General features: G+C 44.9%; 1 protein-coding gene across 12 annotated transcripts in view; it reads left to right on the forward strand.

The window, feature by feature from the left end:
- Positions 1-20,962, forward strand: part of ARID1B (AT-rich interaction domain 1B) — a 490,608-nt gene that overhangs the window by 390,818 nt on the left and 78,828 nt on the right. For 9 of the 12 annotated variants that reach the window (XM_066596068.1, XM_066596069.1, XM_066596077.1 and 6 more), the window contains 2 exons: positions 17,408-17,517; positions 18,186-18,344. In XM_066596068.1, the coding sequence (XP_066452165.1) occupies positions 17,408-17,517; positions 18,186-18,344 (269 nt within the window). The remainder of the gene's footprint in view (positions 1-17,407; positions 17,518-18,185; positions 18,345-20,962) is intronic. The other 3 variants (XM_066596078.1, XM_066596073.1, XM_066596076.1) reach the window with 1 other exon arrangement.

Consider the following 20,962-nt stretch of genomic DNA (forward strand, 5'->3'; position numbering starts at 1 on the left):
AAAAATTGTTTCGAAAAATTAGATGAGTGAGCCTTGTGGCCCTAAGAAAAATTGCCCGTTCAGCGTGATTACCTGAGGTTTCAGGAGGAGGAGCAGGAGGAGGAGGAGGAGGAGGAATATTAGACACAGATTGATGAAGCAGAAATGTCCCCGTTTTGGATGGTGAGAGAGAACGTAGCTTCCATCCGCGGGTGCATAATACGTATTGCTTACGTATCGCTGCTGTCCGCTGGTGGAGAAGAGAAGTCTGGGGAAATCCAGGCTTTGTTCATCTTGATGAGTGTTAGCCTGTCGGCACTGTCGGTTGACAGGCGGGTACGCTTATCTGTGATGATTCCCCCAGCCGCACTAAACACCCTCTCCGACAAGACGCTAGCCGCAGGACAAGCAAGCACCTCCAGGGCATACAGCGCTAGTTCAGGCCACGTGTCCAGCTTCGACACCCAGTAGTTGTAGGGGGCAGAGGCGTCACCGAGGATGGTCGTGCGATCGGCTACGTACTCCCTCACCATCCTTTTACAGTGCTCCCGCCGACTCAGCCTTGACTGGGGAGCGGTGACACAGTCTTGCTGGGGAGCCATAAAGCTGGCCAGGCCCTTAAAGACTGTTGCACTGTCTGGGCTGTACATGCTGCTCGATCTACGCACCTCCCCTGCTACCTGGCCCTCGGAACTGCGCCTTCTGCCACTAGCGCTGTCGGATGGGAATTTTACCATCAGCTTGTCCGCCAGGGTCCTGTGGTATAGCAACACTCTCGAACCCCTTTCCTCTTCGGGAATGAGACTGGGAAGGTTCTCCTTATAGCGTGGGTCGAGCAGTGTGTACACCCAGTAATCCGTAGTGGCCAGAATGCGTTGAATGCGAGGGTCACGAGAAAGGTATCCTAACATGAAGTCAGCCATGTGTGCCAGGGTACCTGTACGCAACACATGGCTGTCCGCACTAGGAAGATCACTTTCAGGATCCTCCTCCTCCTCCTCCTCCTCCTCCTCCTCAGGCCATACACGCTGAAATGATTACAGGCAAGCAGCATGGGTACCGTCAGCAGTGGGCCAAGCTGTCTCTTCCCCCTCCTCCTCATCCTCCTCATCCTCCTCCTCCTCCTCCTGAACGCGCTGAGATATAGACAGGAGGGTGCTCTGACTATCCAGCGACATACTGTCTTCCCCCGGCTCTGTTTCCGAGCGCAAAGCGGCTGCCTTTATGGTTTGCAGGGAAGTTCTCAAGATGCATAGCAGAGGAATGGTGACGCTAATGATTGCAGCATCGCCGCTCACCACCTGGGTAGACTGATCAAAGTTTCGAAGGACCTGGCAGATGTCTGCCAACCAGGGCCACTCTTCTGAAAAGAATTGAGGAGGCTGACTCCCACTGCGCCGCCCATGTTGGAGTTGGTATTCCACTATAGCTCTACGCTGCTCATAGAGCCTAGCCAACATGTGGAGCGTAGAGTTCCACCGTGTGGGCACGTCGCACAGCAGTCGGTGCACTGGCAGATTAAAGCGATGTTGCAGGGTGCGCAGGGTGGCAGCATCCGTGTGGGACTTGCGGAAATGTGCGCAGAGCCGGCGCACCTTTACGAGCAGGTCTGACAAGCGTGGGTAGCTTTTCAGAAAGCGCTGAACCACCAAATTAAAGACGTGGGCCAGGCATGGCACGTGCGTGAGGCTGCCGAGCTGCAGAGCCGCCACCAGGTTACGGCCATTGTCACACACGACCATGCCCGGTTGGAGGCTCAGCGGCGCAAGCCAACGGTCCGTCTGCTCTGTCAGACCCTGCAGCAATTCGTGGGCCGTGTGCCTCCTATCTCCTAAGCTGAGTAGTTTCAGCACGGCCTGCTGACGCTTGCCCACCGCTGTGCTGCCACGCCGCGCGATACCGACTGCTGGCGACGTCCTGCTGCTGCTGACACATCTAGATTGCGAGACAGAGGTTGAGGAGGAGGGTGCCTTAGTGGAAGAAGCATACACCGCCGCAGATACCACCACCGAGCTGTGGCCCGCAATTCTGGGGGTGGGTAGGACGTGAGCGGTCCCAGGCTCTGACTCTGTCCCAGCCTCCACTAAATTCACCCAATGTGCCGTCAGGGAGATGTAGTGGCCCTGCCCGCCTGTGCTTGTCCACGTGTCCGTAGTTAAGTGGACCTTGCCACTAACCGCATTGGTGAGGGCGCGTACAATGTTGCGGGAGACGTGGTCGTGCAGGGCTGGGACGGCACATCGGGAAAAGTAGTGGCGACTGGGAACTGAGTAGCGCGGGGCCGCCGCCGCCATCATAGCTTTGAAGGACTCCGTTTCCACAACCCTATACGGCAGCATCTCAAGGCTGATAAATTTGGCTATGTGGACGGTTAACGATTGAGCGTGCGGGTGCGTGGTGGCGTACTTGCGCTTGCGCTCCAACACTTGCGCTAGCGACGGCTGGACTGTGCGGTGCGAGACATTGCTGGATGGGGCCGAGGACAGCGGAGGTGAGGGTGTGGGTGCAGGCCATGAGACGGTTGTGCCTGTGTCCTGAGAGGGAGGTTGGATCTCAGTGGCAGGTTGGGGCACAGGGGGAGAGGCAGCGGTGCAAACCGGAGGCGGTGAACGGCCTTCGTCCCACCTTGTGGGGTGCTTGGCCATCATATGTCTGCGCATGCTGGTGGTGGTGAGGCTGTTGGTGGTGGCTCCCCGGCTGATCTTGGCGCGACAAAGGTTGCACACCACTGTTCGTCGGTCGTCAGGCGTCTCTGTGAAAAACTGCCAGACCTTTGAGCACCTCGGCCTCTGCAGGGTGGCATGGCGCGAGGGTGTGCTTTGGGAAACACTTGGTGGATTATTCGGTCTGGCCCTGCCTCTACCCCTGGCCACCGCACTGCCTCTTGCAACCTGCCCTGCTGATGCCCTTGCCTCCCCCTCTGAAGACCTGTCCTGAGTAGGCGTTGCACACCAGGTGGGGTCAGTCACCTCATCGTCCTGCTGCTCTTCCTCCGAGTCCTCTGTGCGCTGCTCCCTTGGACTTACTGCCCTTACTACTACCTCACTGCAAGACAACTGTGTCTCATCGTCATCCTCCTCCTCACCCACAGAAAGTTCTTGAGACAGTTGGCGGAAGTCCCCAGCCTCTTCCCCCGGACCCCGGGAACTTTCGAATGGTTGGGCATCAGTGACGATAAACTCCTCTGGTGGGAGAGGAACCACTCCTGCCCAATCTAAGCAGGGGCCCGAGAACAGTTCCTGGGAGTGTTCCCGCTCCTGAGCAGGTGTCATTGTAGTGGAGTGAGGAGGCTGGGAGGAAGGAGGAGCAGCAGACAGAGGATTCGGATTTGCAGCAGTGGACGGCGCAGAACTGTGGCTGGACGATAGGTTGCTCGAAGCACTTTCTGCCATCCAGGACAGGACCTGCTCACACTGCTCATTTTCTAATAAAGGTCTCCCGCGTGGACCCATTAATTGGGCGATGAATGTGGGGACGCCAGAAACGTGCCTCTCTCCTAATCGCGCAGCAGTCGGCTGCGACACACCTGGATGAGGAGCTCGGCCTGTGCCCACACCCTCACTTGGGCCTACGCGTCCTCGGCCACGTCCACGTCCTCTAGGCTTACCCCTACCCCTCAGCATGCTGTATTACCAGTGATTTGATTTCCCAGGCAGGAAATAAATTGGCGCAAGCCTGCAGGCCAAATATAATTTCTTTTCCTTTTTAGCAAAGGGAAGACCCCACTGCGTATATTCAATGAACAAGAAGTTTAATATCTGTGGTGTGGCCCTCAAAAAGTGTCACACAACTATAGTGTAGCAGAGTTATTAACTCTAGCAGAGCAGGTATTTGCCAGTCAGGAAAGACAATGGCGCAAGCCTGCAGTAAACCGTAGCTGGTTGCGTCTGATTTTTGTACGTTGTCCACGCAGCACACATGTACACGGAGACCTTAGGACTGACACAGGCAGGCCAAATATAATTTCTTTTCCTTTTTTGCAAAGGGAAGCACCCACTGCGTATATTCAATGAACAAGAAGTTTAATATCTGTGGTGTGGCCCTCAAAAAGTGTCACACAACTATAGTGTAGCAGAGTTATTAACTCTAGCAGAGCAGGTATTTGCCAGTCAGGAAAGACAATGGCGCAAGCCTGCAGTAAACCGTAGCTGGTTGCGTCTGATTTTTGTACGTTGTCCACGCAGCACACACGTACACGGAGACCTTAGGACTGACACAGGCAGGCCAAATATAATTTCTTTTCCTTTTTTGCAAAGGGAAGCACCCACTGCGTATATTCAATGAACAAGAAGTTTAATATCTGTGGTGTGGCCCTCAAAAAGTGTCACACAACTATAGTGTAGCAGAGTTATTAACTCTAGCAGAGCAGGTATTTGCCAGTCAGGAAAGACAATGGCGCAAGCCTGCAGTAAACCGTAGCCGGTTGCGTCTGATTTTTGAACGTTGTCCACGCAGCACACACGTACACGGAGACCTTAGGACTGACACAGGCTGGCCAAATATAATTTTTTGTCCTTTTCTGCAAAGGGAAGGACCCACTGCGTATATTCAATGAACAATAACTGTGTTGTGGCCCTGCCTACACAATTCTGTCCCTGTAGTATCAATGGAGGGTGCAATGCTCTGCACAGACGATTTTTAGAAGAAAAAAAATATGCAACACTGCTAACAGCAGCCAGCACAGTATTGCACACGGTTAAATTTGGCCCTAGAAAGGACCGTTGAGGTTCTTGAAGGCTACACTCACTCCTAACACTCTCCCTGCCTATACACCACTTCTGTCCCTAATGCCGGGTGCAATGCTCTGCACTGCCGATTTTGAGGAAAAAAAAAAAAAAAACACTGCTAGCAGCAGCCTGCACACAGGTAGATGTGGCCCTGAGAAGGACCGTTGGGGTTCTTGAAGCCTACACTGACTCCTAACGCTCTCCCTACAGCAGCACCAGCACGATAGTACTTTCCCTCAGCTAACTCACAAGGCATGTGTGGCGAGCCGCGGGAGGGGCCGACTTTTATACTCGGGTGACATCAGATCTCCCCAGCCACTCACAGCAGGGGGGTGGTATAGGGCTTGAACGTCACAGGGGGAAGTTGTAATGCCTTCCCTGTCTTTCAATTGGCCAGAAAAGCGCGCTAACGTCTCAGAGAGGAAACTGAAAGTAACCGGAACACCGCGTGGTACTCGTTACGAGTAACGAGCATCCCGAACACCCTAATATTCGCACGAATATCAAGCTCGGACGAGTACGTTCGCTCATCTCTAATAAATATCTCATCTGCCACATGTCGCTCTACCTTAACGAGGACCTGTTCCAGGATAAAATCAGCAGGGCAAGCTGAATAGCTCTGCAGTTACAACCAAACTGACTCCCACCTTGTCTTTTTTTCCTATACTCCTTCATTTATCCAGACAGGCTCTTCTTATGTCCAGCCCCCTGCTGTCAATATGTGAAGCGTGCAGTCCTCATAGCTCACTCTCAACAAGTGACACTAGACTTAATTGACAGTCCGACATTGTCCATTGCCAGTAAGCAGGGGGACTTCCTACTTGCCAGGAATCAGACCTAAGGAAGCACTGCTAATTGTAGCCTATTACAGGTCCTCTTTAGGTGTTGGAGCTCATTCACACGGTGTCTTCTGGTCATTTTACCATTTTGTGCTCATTTTGCCATGATTTTTAGTTACCAAAAATGGGATTGGACATTATCAGTGTAAAGGATTAAAATCTTTCTCAAACAAAAAGCTTTTATATTAACTTTGCATTTGTGCCTAAATGAAACCTCGTACCTGAACTACTCTTGCAGGTGTTGTAGGAGAGGTGCATGTATTGTCACACTCAGCCTTTTTCTTGTAATATCCATTTATGCAGTCGCACAATACTTTATCTTTTATTCTGGGGCACAATGGAAAAAAACCTCAGCTTTTGAGAACCCTTTAACAAAAACTACTTTTCTTCATATTGTATACTACAAACTGCTCTTCGCCACAGGCAATTTTTGTCATGGACATCTCTGGTCAGATGGGATAACATTGGCAAGCCTGCAAACAGTGAGCTTAATCCCCAGACCCCCGCCCAAAACCTTTTTAGTCAAAGAATGTAAAAGGTGGTTAGTTTTAACAAAATACTGATATGGGGTCCATTCTGTTCTGTGTTTGGAAATAAGCCTATAGAAAGGCACGTTGAGTCCATTGTATAGGAATCTACCTTTCACATTTGTATTCGCATTGCTATTGTTTTCCACATCAAGGAAGTTCCAAGATATACTATTGTTTAAGGCTTTCTGTGGGCAAGTTATATCTGTTTTAGCTTGTAAAAAAAGAAAGTCAATTGCTAACCTTGAGATGAGCAATAATGTGATCTGAAAAAAGTGCCTTAATGACAGATAGACATAGTAACCGCACTAAGTTTATCCTAAACGGGGACCGCCTTTAAAAGTGTATATGTAATATAAAACCGTAAGCCAGAATTGCTGTTTGTTCTTTATCTCCACTCCTGAAAAATAGAATACAAAGTTGTCAAAAAGTCTTAGGTAGCCCAAAATGGTATCAGTCAAAATTTACAGGTGGTTCTGCAAAAAAACCTTCACACAGCTCTGCCAATGTAAGAATAGGAAAGTTCTCTCAGAATACAGCGACACAATATACCATATTTTTTGCTCTATAAGACGCAAGTTTTTCCCCTTCAAAGTGGACATCTGACCTGACCGGCAGCTGAAAAGGATCACAAATCCTTCTCACAGAGCTGCCAGCAGTTCGCATACAAAGCAGGATAGCAGAGCGGCCGCACAACAGACGATTGCTGGGGGAGGGGCAGGGAGCTGTTATAGGATCGGGTGGCTTATGCTATGCAGCCGATGCTGATAAAGAATTCAGGTCCACTCCATAGCAGCGCCCAGCACCCGTACAGCTGATTAGTGAGAGAGAATTGCTGCTCCCCCCTGCCTCATCAATCAGCTGTAGGTATACAGAGGGGTGAGGTGAGGGGAGGGGGGAGTTGTGCACAAATGTATACCACCATACCTTACCATAATGCTATGCAGGGCTCCTGGAAAGCTAGAGGACAACTAACGGAATCATCATTACATTGTCACTCAGCTCTTCCGGGATCCTGAATGACAGCTGCATTATGCAAGCATGTATAGCACATACATTGCTATAACTTGTCAGACAAGGCATTCAGGGCTCCTGGGAAGTGTGTGACAAGTAATAAGATCACCATTACATGTACACTCCAGCTTTCCCTGAATCCTGAATGGCAGGTAGATAAGTGCTATATATACTGTATTCTGAGGCGGAACTACTGCTCTTGATTCCTCACTGTCTGGTCTGGGGGAGTTCAAATATTTTTTTCTTGTACAGAGATTATCTTCTCTCATATTAGTCCCTCCCACCAATGGGCTCACCATCTTTTTCCTACTTCATTAGTATTTACACAAACCAATTAATCCATGTATGTATTTCAATAAAAAGTACAATGTTATTGAGAAGTCTCCCTAAGAACGATACAGCACTCCCCACCGAATCTGATTCACTTTAGAAGCAATGTGTTGAACTCTATTTTCAACTCTTCCAATTAGCATTGATATAAACTGACGATAGCTTGTGTTTCCTGTGTGCAGTACTAACAGTTTGGTATTGAACAGTGCTAGCATATATATTGTATTTGGGGCACACTGGGCTATGCATCTTACATGGCATGCTGACACAAAATTACCTCTGCACATTTAAACAGCCTTAAATTGTGGCTTGCTATTAGCAACAGTTATTTATTTCTGTCTTTACACAGCAAGTTGCAACTCTTACCTGAAGCAAGCAGATGGCAGATTTCCCTTCTTTAAGGCATTTACTTACTCTTGTGGAATAGCAAATTTAAGGGAAAACCGCTATTGAAAGTAAATAGTGCCATTTTTTTCATCTCTAAGAGTCATTTGACCATTTCTTTCCCTACAGTAAAATGTACACTTGGTGCCTTGCCTTTGTGACAGCTGCTTGTTAAGTTTAGGCTTAAAATAATCACAAATCCTTGTAAATATTCAGGTGATCTATAACTGCCTTTATTAAATTGTATTGCTGTGTGTGTATACCTTTTATAATACTTATTATATATTTGCCACAATATTTTTTTTCTGCATAAAATACATGGTGACAGTTTGTTAATCAAATATAGCACTTTTAATGCTAGATATGGCTAGTGAATACTTATAGATTAATCTTTACTTGTCTAATTACATCAGCATAACAATACATATAATGAAAATTTATATGCAAGAACTTTTAATGACTGAAATGCTCAGTTTCCCATTTAAACTCAAATATTCAGACAACAAAGGAGTTTAAAAGAGCTGTAACCCGAAGCTTCTGGGCCCCAATGCTACATTTGTAATATTCCCCTGATGTTCCATTTAGAATACTTATGTTTTCTTAAACTGCAGAGGGGCAGTAGAGACCCCCCCACCCCCAACCGTTGACACTGGTACCTAGTGTGGCTGTTATCTGTAGACACTGGTACCTAGTGTGGCTGTTATCTGTAGACACTGGTACCTAGTGTGGCTGTTATCTGTAGACACTGGTGCCTAGTGTGGCTGTTATCTGTAGACACTGGTACCTAGTGTGGCTGTTATCTGTAGACACTGGTACCTAGTGTGGCTGTTATCTGTAGACACTGGTACCTAGTGTGGCTGTTATCTGTAGACACTGGTACCTAGTGTGGCTGTTTTCCGTAGACACTGGTGCCTAGTGGGACGCTTCTCCTTGCAGACACTGGTGCCTAGTGGTACGCTTCTCCTTGCAGACACTGGTGCCTAGTGGGACGCTTCTCCTTGCAGACACTGGTGCCTAGTGGGACGCTTCTCCTTGCAGACACTGGTGCCTAGTGGGACGCTTCTCCTTGCAGACACTGGTGCCTAGTGGGACGCTTCTCTTTGCAGACACTGGTGCCTAGTGGGACGCTTCTCTTTGCACACATTAGAACTCTGAACATTAAAGGGGTTGTCCAGCTCTAAAGATTTTTGAGCTATAGGATAGGCTCTCAATAGCTGAGCATCAGGGTCCGCCACCTGGCAACCCCTGCCGTTTAGATATACACCCGGCCACTGTGCCAATATATGGAAATAAAGGTATACAGTTTCATACACTTAGCAGTGATGCTTGCCTACCACCTATTGAGGACCTAGATAAGTCCTTAAACTTCAGAGATGGACAACCCCTTTAACAAATTGCTTTGGACAGGTTTCATTAGGTAAAGTGATTTTTTTTTTTTTTTTTAAATCCTAGTTTTGTTTATACAGTTCCTCTACAGATGTGTCTCTTGTTACAGTCTAAAAGTAAATCAGATGTATAGTCTGACCCTGCAGTCATGTGTTAAGGACCTTTTACATGGACAGATGATCATGAACTGTTGAAAGATCATGAATTTGTTTACCTGATCCTGCGCCTGTGCGAAGGTGTCACTGATTTCCCAACAACTAAGGGTCCATTTACACGGGGACCACTGTCGGGCAAACTATGCCCGACACTCGTCCCTGTGTGTCTGTGCTCCCGTGCTGTCACACAGGACCTAGTAGTGCTGGCTCGCTCACGGAGCGGCCAGCAGTGAGGCAGGACAGTGCAGGAGATTTCTCCCTTGCTCCCCCGTCCCTCTCCATTGACATAACACAGCGGCGGTTCACTACTGAACAGCCGCTACTTACACTGAGCGATGAGCTCATCGTCCATCGTTTATGCTGCATATGAAGTAGAATCACAGGTGAATGCAGGATCAGACAACACACAGGGTATAATAGTCTAAGCATAGAGACACACAAATCTGCATAAAAGCGGTATACATGTTTTTGTTTTTTTTTTGTTTTTGTTTTTTTTAAAGTTAAGACTGTTTTGCAAACTTGCTCCTCAATTGTTAACTCCTTACCATGGATACTGATTAAGTTTTGTTAGAATATACTATACATATTATTGGTCTTAAGTATTGATTTAATTGCCAGGTAGTATTTTTCCGTCAAGTGGATAACTTATATTTATTTTTTTGTTTAAATGTGTATGAGTTAGTTATGAGGGTATAATCACGACTTAAATACATGCAACAAATAATCCCCCATTCATTATTTTACCATTATTAGGTCTTGGGAGTTAGCTTTTACTGCTACCATAGACGCTACACTAATGCTTTCACCTCTGTTTGCATTGGAAGGATTAGGAGCAGCTGTCAGGACCCAGTTCACTTGACATTAGCACAGCATATTATAGCTTTTTTTCCACAGCAATAAGATACAAATTGGTTTCCTGCCTGATAAACAAGTAATTGTAAATGTACATAGCACATGGCAGGGTAGAGTTTTGGCAGTATTATGGTTATTATAAACCTGTAGTGATGCTTCAGATATTAGCAAATTAGCACCGTGGTGCTTGCCAGTTTGTTTGCCAGGGGCCCCCATAAGCTCTCACTGCTGTAATTAAATCTAATTATTTTCAAAAACACAGTAATATGCTACTGTGTGCAATAATCATTTACAGAAGACAAACACGCTGATTTTTTTCTGTTAGTCTGATTGCTACAAGTCATTCATAGATTTTCTTAAGGTTTTATTTGTTAAACAGATATGAAATTTCCACATGTAAAGCTTCTCTACTTTTCAAGAATGAGCTGTTATCTGTGTTTCATTGAATGGCTATCCATGGACACTCTGGATCTGCAACAGCAGTGGCCATTCTTACAGAGACTGAGAACCCGAAAGGGCATGTGGGGCTATCTTCATGATGCATTAATTATATTTATGTGCGCCTGTGTGTGTATCTATAATATAATGTGTGTGTATATATGTAGGACAGACCTGTGCTCATATGATAGCTACTATGATAACTACCAAAAATGAAAATTACTTTCTGATCTGGATTATGATTTTCTCCAGCAGGCTTTTGGGGTATTTTGTCGCTTTCCTAATTATATATTGTGTGCACACTTCGTCGACCAGAATCAGACACAAATGCTTGTCTAAAACCGGGAGAGTCTCTACAATGTGTAGAGGCTCAGGCCTTTTATTATAACACATGACAACCGCCTTTTAATGGGCGTGCAACAGATTACATCAGTAACATATAAGATTCTCATTTGTCGGATCATATAGAATCCCCCACCTCTCTGCCCACCCCCTTCCAAGTGTTGAGGTGGTATGGACTTTTGTCCTAGCTGAAGTCATCTCCCTGTAGTGATGAATCATTGTTTACCTAGCTTCAGGATGAGGAGTGGAAGGGGGCTAGGTAAACACTCAGTATTAAACACAGGATATACACGACACTATGGCCCTTTAACTCTTAGAAACTGGTTGAGCAACTTCTATGTACTTAGAGCAAATACATCACCCATCCATTGGCTAGCAAATACCATGATTAGATTGTGTGTGTCCTTTAGACTCCACAGAGCTTAGAGTCATTACAACAGCAAAATACATTTGGGTTATATTAATCGATAGACATTTTATAAATAATCATCATGTCTATCACACTTTCTCTAAAAAGATATTTTGTTCTAAAAATCACTACAGTGCTGCTCATTAGGAGTTGCACTTCCTTTTAATTTGCTGTTCATTACCTGTTGTCAGTTGAAAATAAATAAAATGGAGTGTAGTAGTAATCTCTCTATAGCGCCAACATAGTCCGCAGTGCTTACAAAAACAGGGGGATACAGAAAGACAAAAGTAGAAAAACCACGGTTACATGTGGTAATCAGTTGATGGAAACCGTAGGGATACGGGTCCGGTATTAGTGTACCTTGACGCCACCAGGAATTGCAGGTGGAGTCAAGATTGACAAGGGGGTGACTCCCCCTGTATGTAATTGGCTGGACAGGTTCTTGGCCACCAGGTCCTGGAAGGGCACTAAACATGCATAAAAAAGGCAAAAAGTGTCTGCCGGCTGCAAGTATGTGACTCGGCGCCCCAGAAGGAGGAACCCCCATTAGTGCAGAAGTGGTGTGCGCAGTTGGCAGCAGGGAGGCTAAAGCAAACGGACCGTGCTTTGGCGCCCCAATGCCTTTTGATTGCCAGTTGTGAGCAAGGGGGTGGGGGGGCCGACGCCACAGACCCCTCACAGCCCACCGGATGCCACAGACCCTTTACAGCCCGCTAGTCGCGATGACCCCTCACAGCCCGACGGCCGCGATGACCCCTCACAGGCAGCAGGGATGGAGGAGTGAGGCGGCGGCCGGCTGCAATGCATGGCAGAAATGCCGGCCGGGATCAAGAGGGGGGATGCCATTACAGGATTGGCACGACATGCCCTCCGACCGCCAGAAGGATGTCTTTTCCAGTATTAAGGGGAATAAGAGCGCAGGACAGGCTAGATAGGTCCTTGTAGTGGGAGACTCAATTATTAGGGTGACAGACAGGGCAATCTGCCACAAAGACTAGGTTCTTTGAACAGTGTGTTGTCTTCCTGCCGCTCGAGTTCGACACATCACTGATCAGGTTGCCTGATAACTGGGAGGGTCTGCTATAGATCCAGTGGTTGTGATACACATTGGCACTAATAACAAAGTTAGAGGTAGGTGAAAGATCCTTTAAAAATTATTTCAGGGAACTAGGATGTACGCTTAGGGCAAGGACCTCAAAGTAGTGTTTTCTGAAATATACCTGTACCACATGCTACACCAGAAAGGCAGTGCGAGATTAGGGAGGTGAACAAGTGGCTCAAGAGTTGGTGTAGCAAAGAGGGATTTGGGTTCCTGGAGTACTGGTCTGACTTTGCAGCTGGCTACAGGTTGTACTGTAGGGATGGGCTGCATCTCAATGGAGAGGGGGCAGCTGTGCTGGGAGAGAAGATGGCTAGAAGGTTGTAGGAATATTTAAACTAGGGACTGGGGGAGGGCAACCGAAGAGAGAAGGTAAATTTATAGGGATATCCTTAAAATAAGAAAAATTAAACTTACTAAACTGTATATTGACTAACGCTAAATGTCTGACCAATAAGGTTTACAAACTGCAAGTAATAATGGCTAAGAAAAACTATGACCTGAGACTTGGTTGGATGAAAGCTGTGATTGGGTTGTTAACTTACAGGGTTATACTTTGCTTAGAAAGGCTGAAAAAAAATAGAAAAGGGGAAGATCTTTATGTAAAGTTCTGTTTAACAGGCTGCATCTGCACGGGCTACAAAATCTCACTACAATGTGAAGCCCATGGTTTCCTGTTGGTTCTTTCACATGAGCAATGTTAAAACTACCACATGGGCAAAAGCACAAAAAAGTATCTAGTATTTTAGGACCAAAACACCCTGGTCCTTAACCCTTTCCCACTATAGGATGTACAGTTATCGATGGATAAATCAAGGAGTTACGATTTTTTAAAAGGGGGGAGGAAAAAACGAAAATGGGAAAAAAGGGCTGCGTCATTAAGGGGTTAAAGCACTCTATATTGACGACAAGGTCTGTTTCACTGGATTGGTGCATAGCCGATGTGGTGCCAATACTCAAAAAGGGGTCAAAAAGCTAACCTGGCAACTACAGGCTGGTAAGTCTTAAGCCCCATTTAGACGGGATGCATGTCGGGCAGACCATCCCGACTCTGGTCCCCGCACATGCCAACTCATGCTGCATAAACGATGAGCGATGAGTTTAACTATGACAGTGCTGTGTAAATAGCAGCCATTCAGTAGTGAACAGCCACTATGTTAACTGAATGGAGAGGGGCAGGGGGGGAGCCAGAACTGAAATCTGCTCCTGCCGTCCCACTGTGAGCCAGCGATACAAGCTCCAGTGCCGGAGCACGCGAGCGTGTATGTGTGAGAATGAGTGTCGGGCATCGTTTGCCTGACATTCGTCCTGTCTCAGTGGGCCTTTACTTCTATTGGGGGTAAAATGTTGAAGGGTTTCTAAGAGATGCTATCCTGGGGTACCTCAAGTAAAATAGCTGTATAACTTCATATTGCCACAGGTTTATGAGGGGTTGATCCTAACATACCGCAAATCAGGAATGACATTTCAGTAGAGATGAGTGAACCTACTCGGCCACGCCCCTTTTTCGCCCGAGTACCGCGATTTTCGAGTATTTCTGTACTCAGGTGAAAAGATTCGGGGGGCGCCGTGGGTGAGTGGGGGGTTGCAGCGGGAAGTGGGGGGGAGAGAGAGGGATCCCCGCTGTTCCCCGCTGCTACCCCCCGCGCTGCCACGCCTCCCCTCGCCCCCCGAATCTTTTCACCCGAGTACTGAAGTACTCTAAAATCGCGGTGCTCGATCGAGTAATTACTCGAAACGAGTACGTTCGCTCATCTCTACATTTCAGAGCTTGAGCGGGCTTAAAGACTGGCAACTACCGTATATTACTCAAGTATAAGCCGAGTTTTTCAGCACATTTTTTTGTGCTGAAAAAGCCCCCCTCGGCTTATACTCGAGTCAGGGAAGGGTTAAAAAAAACCTCAATACTCCTCTCCTAGCCAGTGTCTGTGTTTCTGGCAGCGATGTGGCAAGCTGCTTGAATTGTTCCCGCTGTCCTCCCCCGTCATCCTCTCTGCTCGTCTCTGTCATCCCCCGCCGTCAGGCTGTGATTGGGTGTGAATGATCGAGAGCCGGCTGTGATTGGCTGGCGCTCAATGCACTCACAGCGCTTACTTACACAGCGCTGACAGAGATGACAGAGCCAAGCAGAGAGGACGGCGGGGGATGACAGCGGGGACAATTCAAGCAGCTTGCCGCACCGCCGCCTGGCACACAGGAATTCAAGTAGCTTGCCGCACCGCCGCCGGAGGACACAGACGTTGGCTGGGAGGTGAGTATTGAGGTTTTTTTTCTTTAACCCAGTATATACTCAAGTTAAGCTAGGCTTATGCTCGAGTCAATAAGTTTTCCCAGCTTTGTTTATGGTAAAACTTATTGACTCGGCTTATACTCGGGTCGGCTAATACTCAAGTATATACGGTAAGTTAATAAATGGAGTGAGCAGACTACAATCCCCAGAGAGGGTATCAAAATTGGAGTTAATTAGTTTAAAAAAGATGGCCGAGGGGCGCTCTAATAACTATATATAGATATATCATGAGTCAATGCAGAGATCTCTTCTACCATCTATTATACCCAGGACTTTAACAAGGAGGCACCCTTTAGGTCTAGAGGAAAGAAGGTATCTACACAACATAGAAGATCATTAAGACTGTGGAACTCTCTGCCTGACGACAATGGTGAACTCACTAAAAGAGTTCAAGAGGGACCTGAACGCCTTTCTTGAGTATAACAGTATTACATGTTATAGTCCCTAATTACTTCAGAAGGGTGGTTGTTCTGGGGCTTATTCCGATTGCCAGATTGGAGTCAGAAAAGGTTTTTTTCTTTTCCCCAAAATGAGGAAAATTGGCTTCTATCATTTTTCTTTGCCTTCCTCTGGATCAATATTGGGTGGTGATACCTTGAGCTGGATGACCATATGTCCTTTTTCAGTCTTATACACTGTTATGTTACTATATATGTATCTAATATCAGAGATAGCAAGATGGACAACAAGGAGTGAAGGAATGTGTTGATGACTCATGCTGCCTACTGTCTATTGAAGTGAGAGGGTGGGGGAAGGAGACTCTCAATGTAGCTACTAGACGTAATAGTGAGTGATTTATTGTCCCAGAACTACTAGTATCCATCTACACTGCTCAGTACTGCTGTATAATGTCTTAGTTGATGCAGTTGTTTGTTAGGGCTCATTCATACAGGCACCCTTTGAGCCGGCAGTGTGTCTGCTATAGCTGCATTTGGCAGCAATAGTACACTGCATATGACAGCGTATCTCATGCACGCTGTCATGCACAGTATAACTTGTTTTTTTAATTCCCCGGTCTGTCTCATAGCAGCATTGTGTATGCAATGCCACCCATACAGAATGTATTGTTTATGGACAGTGTTGCATATGCTACCCATAGAGAACAGAGCTGTCGTGTATGATATGTGGTGAAATATAGCGTGCTGCAATCTTTTTTACATGCGTATCTACATGCAGTGTAGATATGTTAATGCGAATGGATCATAGAAAATCAATGTACTTTCATTGACTTCATTCACTGCGTAATATGTGATGAAATCACGCCTATGTGAATGAGCCCTTAGAGAGCAGAATCTGCAGTTTTCTCCATGTGCAGTTTATAGAACACAGCATAAAAGCTAGACTCCTCATACAAGCTGAGAGGGAATTGAGGATTAGAAATGGAGTCTGCAGAGAAGAAAAATGGATATATGCATAAGTCTTTAAATGGTCAGAAATAGTGGTATACCCCATGTATTATACACACATGGCAGCTTAGTCTGAAGCTTATAGTAACATAGTAACATAGTAACATAGTATGTAAGGCCGAATGAAGACATTGTCCATCTAGTCCAGCCTGTCTATCCTACTGTGTTGATCCAGAGGAAGGCAAAAAACCCCAAGGCCAGAAGTCAATTAGCCCTTTTGGGGAAAAAATTCCTTCCCGACTCCCTAATGGCAATCAGACTGTTCCCTGGATCAACCCCTAATAGTTCCTACCTGCCTATATTCCAGGATTGACACTTAACCTAATATTTATATCCTGTAATATCCTTCTTCTCCAGAAAGACATCAAGTCCCCTTTTAAACTCCTCTATGGATTTTGCCATCACCACTTCCTCCGGTAGAGAGTTCCACAGTCTAACTGCTCTTACAGTAAAGAACCCCTTTCTGTGTTGGTGATGAAACCTACTTTCCTCTAATCGTAGCGGATGTCCTCTTGTTACCGTCGAGGTCCTGGGTGTAAACAGATCGCGGGAGAGATCCATGTGTTGTCCCCTCATGTACTTATACATGGTTATTTGGTCGCCTCTTAACCTTCTTTTTTCTAGAGTAAATAGACCCAATTTGGATAGCCTCTCTGGGTATTCCAGTCCCGTCATTCCATGTATTAGTTTAGTCGCTCTTCTTTGAACCCCCTCAAGCACTGTGACATCTTTCCTGAGCACCGGTGTCCAGAATTGTACGCAGTATTCCATGTGAGGTCTGACAAGTGCCTTATATAGTGGGAGGATGATGTTCTCGTCCTTCGCCCCTATTCCTCTTTTGATGCACCCCAAGACTTTATTTGCCTTTGCAGCGGCTGACTGGCATTGGTTACTCCAGTTTAGTCTATTATCCACTAATACCCCCAGATCCTTTTCCATATCACTTTTCCCTAGTGGTACCCCATTAAGTGAATATTCGTGACATCCGTTCCTCTTGCCCATGTGCATAGTCTTACATTTTTCAACATTGAACTTCATTTGCCATTTTTCTGCCCATGCCCCCATCTTATCCAGGTGTGCTTTACGTTTTTGGGCTTATAAAATGAAGGATAATATACTGTGAAAGTCATGTTCTTCCAGGTCATATTACATTATTAATTTCTAAGACTGTCCCAAGAGGTAGTTGTCCAATTATGTGTTCAAGTTATTGAATTTTTACTCTTTCTTTAGGTCCCTTAGGCCTTGCTGACATGATGAATCCTGGGGAATCTAAGTTGCCTCCATCCCTCAAACATGATGGCAAAGAAGATGGGCCACCTCCCTCTGAACCAAAATCAAAGGTATTCTCTTTTGCATGTGGTATTGGTTTTGTGAACTCGCTGTGTTGTTCATATGGTCTTCCATTACCTGGTTTATTTTACCTTTTCTCCATTTGGTTGTCTCCTGCATGTGTTCTTCATTTGTTTCGCAGGCCTCTATTTGTTTAGATGGTATGAATCTGAAAATTACTAGTTCTAATGGCATTTAACTTTAAAGCAAAGGAGCAAATATGAGCTTGGGGATATCAAGCTGGTGGGGTTTGGAAGGGACTTCTGTGCCTGGTTTCTAAACTGCAATTATTTTCCCTTCTTGCCTTCAGTTTAAGCTTCTGTTGTTGGCCGTCTAAACAACACTATAGGCATAATTAATAATTTGCTTTTTCCCTTCAAACATAAGGCAAGCAGCTTTTATTTTATTTTCATTGACGGGGCAATCCATGCTTAAGCATTTCATGTTTGCGTGGAGTAAGCATGGTGGCTTAGTAACATTAGCCAAGCATCTAAGAACTTGCCAAATTGTGCACTAATTGCTAGCCAATGAATTAACAATCTTGAGTTCATGCATCTTATATGCTTGTCTTTTTACCCTTCCCTCTTTCCATACATGCAACATTTTTGCATTACCAGTTGATCTATTTCTTTTTGGTAATGTATGCCCTGCTCTTGTCGATTTTGTTTGTATTCTACAGGATAGCTACAGTTCACAGGGTATATCTCAGCCCCCAACCCCAGGCAACCTGCCAGTCCCTTCCCCACTGTCCCCAAGCTCTGCTAGCATCTCCTCCTTTCATGGAGATGAAAGTGATAGCATTAACAGCCCAGGCTGGCCAAAGACTCCATCAAGCCCTGTAAGTGGCCCTGTTTTGTTATTTTATATTTGGAAATGACTGAAATTACTGTCGGCTTGTTTTACCTACCTTTTATTTTTGTGTGTTTTCATTTTGTGTGCGTTTCTTTACCCAATACACATAATAGTGTATCAGAACCAAAGTTGATCAACTTACTAAGATTTTATATCCAAATCTATCTGTGGAGTTAATGTGCATAAGAAAAAAAATAAACGTTAATCTTGCATCTGATCATCCCACAAGTTGTTTTCAGTACACAATTACAGTAGAATGTGAAATAAGAAGACTGAGCAGAGGGAATCAATTAGTGACTTATACTTTTCTATAGCAATCTGATAAGGTTCCATTGATTCTAATGAAAGTCATCTAACCACATATTGACATCTCTAGAGCATGTATATAAAAATCATCTTCAGCAGACAGTGAAAATGTAAGATTCCCGGATTTTGAGCAAAATATACTTCCAATTCTGAAGTCAGAAGCAGAGGAAACCAAGAAGCTGAAATCTTGAATATACTTCTACAGTCTTTCCACTAAAGAGGTGTTGCATCTGTTCTTGTAAAAATGTAGTAAATCAGGGTTACTGGTGAATTTCTTTCCTGAACCAACCAAATAAAAAGACAAAGAATGATAAAATAAGGGTAAATTCACTTAAATCTAAACATTTAATTTTCCTGAGTTGAAGAATTTCCAATTTTAACACGAGACAATCATGCCACCTATACACTCATTGTCAAAAACCATTTGTCGGAATGCAACTTTCTCTGTGTGATTGTAACGTTGATATAAGTAGGTTTGTCGAGGGCGTCTTGAGGCCTGATAGCCTTTTGATGCTGGAATTGCTAGGACCATTTTTCTGTGATAGTCTATAATATAGAAAGAATGGCTTAAAGGAGTTTTTCTAGGGCTAAAATACGGGTGACCTATCTGCAGAATAGATTATGAATTTCAATTCAGCTATTTGAAGGCACCACGGTGCTTTGACAAGCCCTGTGGCCTCTTCACTGTATAACAGGCATAGCATTGTACATTTTGTAGAGTCGGTAGTTGGTATTGCAGCTCAGTACCCTTCACTTGAAAGGTACTGAAATGTACATAGTACATGATATCAAAGGCCAAAGAAGAGTGTGACAGTCTTCCAGACAGCTATATCGACGGAAAAATAAGAGTTATGGTTTTTGAAAGTTGGCAGAAGAAACAAGAAATGGGGAAGGCAAAGGTCTGCATCCTTAAGGGTTTAAGAACCTCAGTGCAGTAGCAAAATCCGTAATGTTCCATATTGAAACAGACTCTTATAAGGAATACAATAGAGACAATCTAACATAAGTTACCTCTACTGCACAGGATACGATTATAGCACTCCCTAACCTCCAATTAGAGTTCAAATAAATGTTTTACTTCAAGCAACGGACACATATCCACATCAACCAGTAAGAGGAGAAAGCATCAGCCTTAATGCTGGAAAAACATTACTTAAGGAGATAAATAAGAGGAGGAGACTTTCTTGGGCTTCAGAACACAGGCAGTAGATATCTCCGACAATTAGAAATCTTTTTTTTTTGTGTGTAATGAGTCAAAATGTGAAATTTTTGCTTCCAAGCATCATATCTTCATAAGATTTCCAACATGATGTATAGGACAGCAGATGTACTGATGTGGAAGTGATTTACAGGTTAAACTGCACCATCTACTTTAATGGAAGACTTCATTAACTAGCATGGCTACCACAGCTTTCATGTAATCACTTGATAACATGCCAACTGTATGACTCTGCAAGATATATTTTGCAAAATAGAATGACAGAGTTGCTTCAGATGAACTCAACTCCACACAGACTTGACTTGAATCTATGGCTTAGCAAAGACCCAGGTTGGGTTGGAAAGTTGCACATATTGTTAGAGTTAAAATGATTTATAAAGGTGTAAATCTTGAATGATGTCGCTTTTTTTAGATTATGCAACAGCATCCAGAAAATTCATGGGCAAAAGGAACTTGATGCATTCCAATTGGTGACCTGATGATATTGGATATCTGAAGTGCTATAGGCAACATTTGTGCTTTACCAACCTTAGTCATGTTGTTTTGGGTTAAATTGGTTACAGAAAAATTTAAAAGAAGTGCTGCTTGAAGATACGCACTTGGTAAAGACTATGCTAAAAGGGTGTAAACCTGCTCAGGCAAGGTGCGGCTACTTGGAAGAATCTAAAATATTTTATATATTTTTTTAGACGTTTCAAGCTGTGTTTTAAGTGTTAATTAGCCAATTTGACCAGACTTCGTCTAATTTAAAAAAGAAAAAAAGTAAGATTGTAACTTAAGTAGCACTAAACCAAAGAAAAGAAAATTTGCAGCCAAAAATGGTCAAAGGGTTAAAGAAACAATCAACAAGAAAAGAATTCCTAAAGAAAGCTATGGACTTCTGCAGTGGTCTAGGCTATAGCAACCATTCAATTGCTTGTTTTCATTTGAGAATGTTTGTTTGCCTACATAGTGAGAGTTGAAATCTGACTATTATTTGATCAGGTTACTATGGGAAATGGCTGGGTTTGTGTTTTTAGATGGAATGATGTCCCTCCACAGTAAGCTCTAGATACTCATCACAGAGGCGTTGGTTGCCT

This window comes from Eleutherodactylus coqui, chromosome 3 (assembly GCF_035609145.1).
Source record: "Eleutherodactylus coqui strain aEleCoq1 chromosome 3, aEleCoq1.hap1, whole genome shotgun sequence".
Taxonomy (NCBI): domain Eukaryota; kingdom Metazoa; phylum Chordata; class Amphibia; order Anura; family Eleutherodactylidae; genus Eleutherodactylus; species Eleutherodactylus coqui.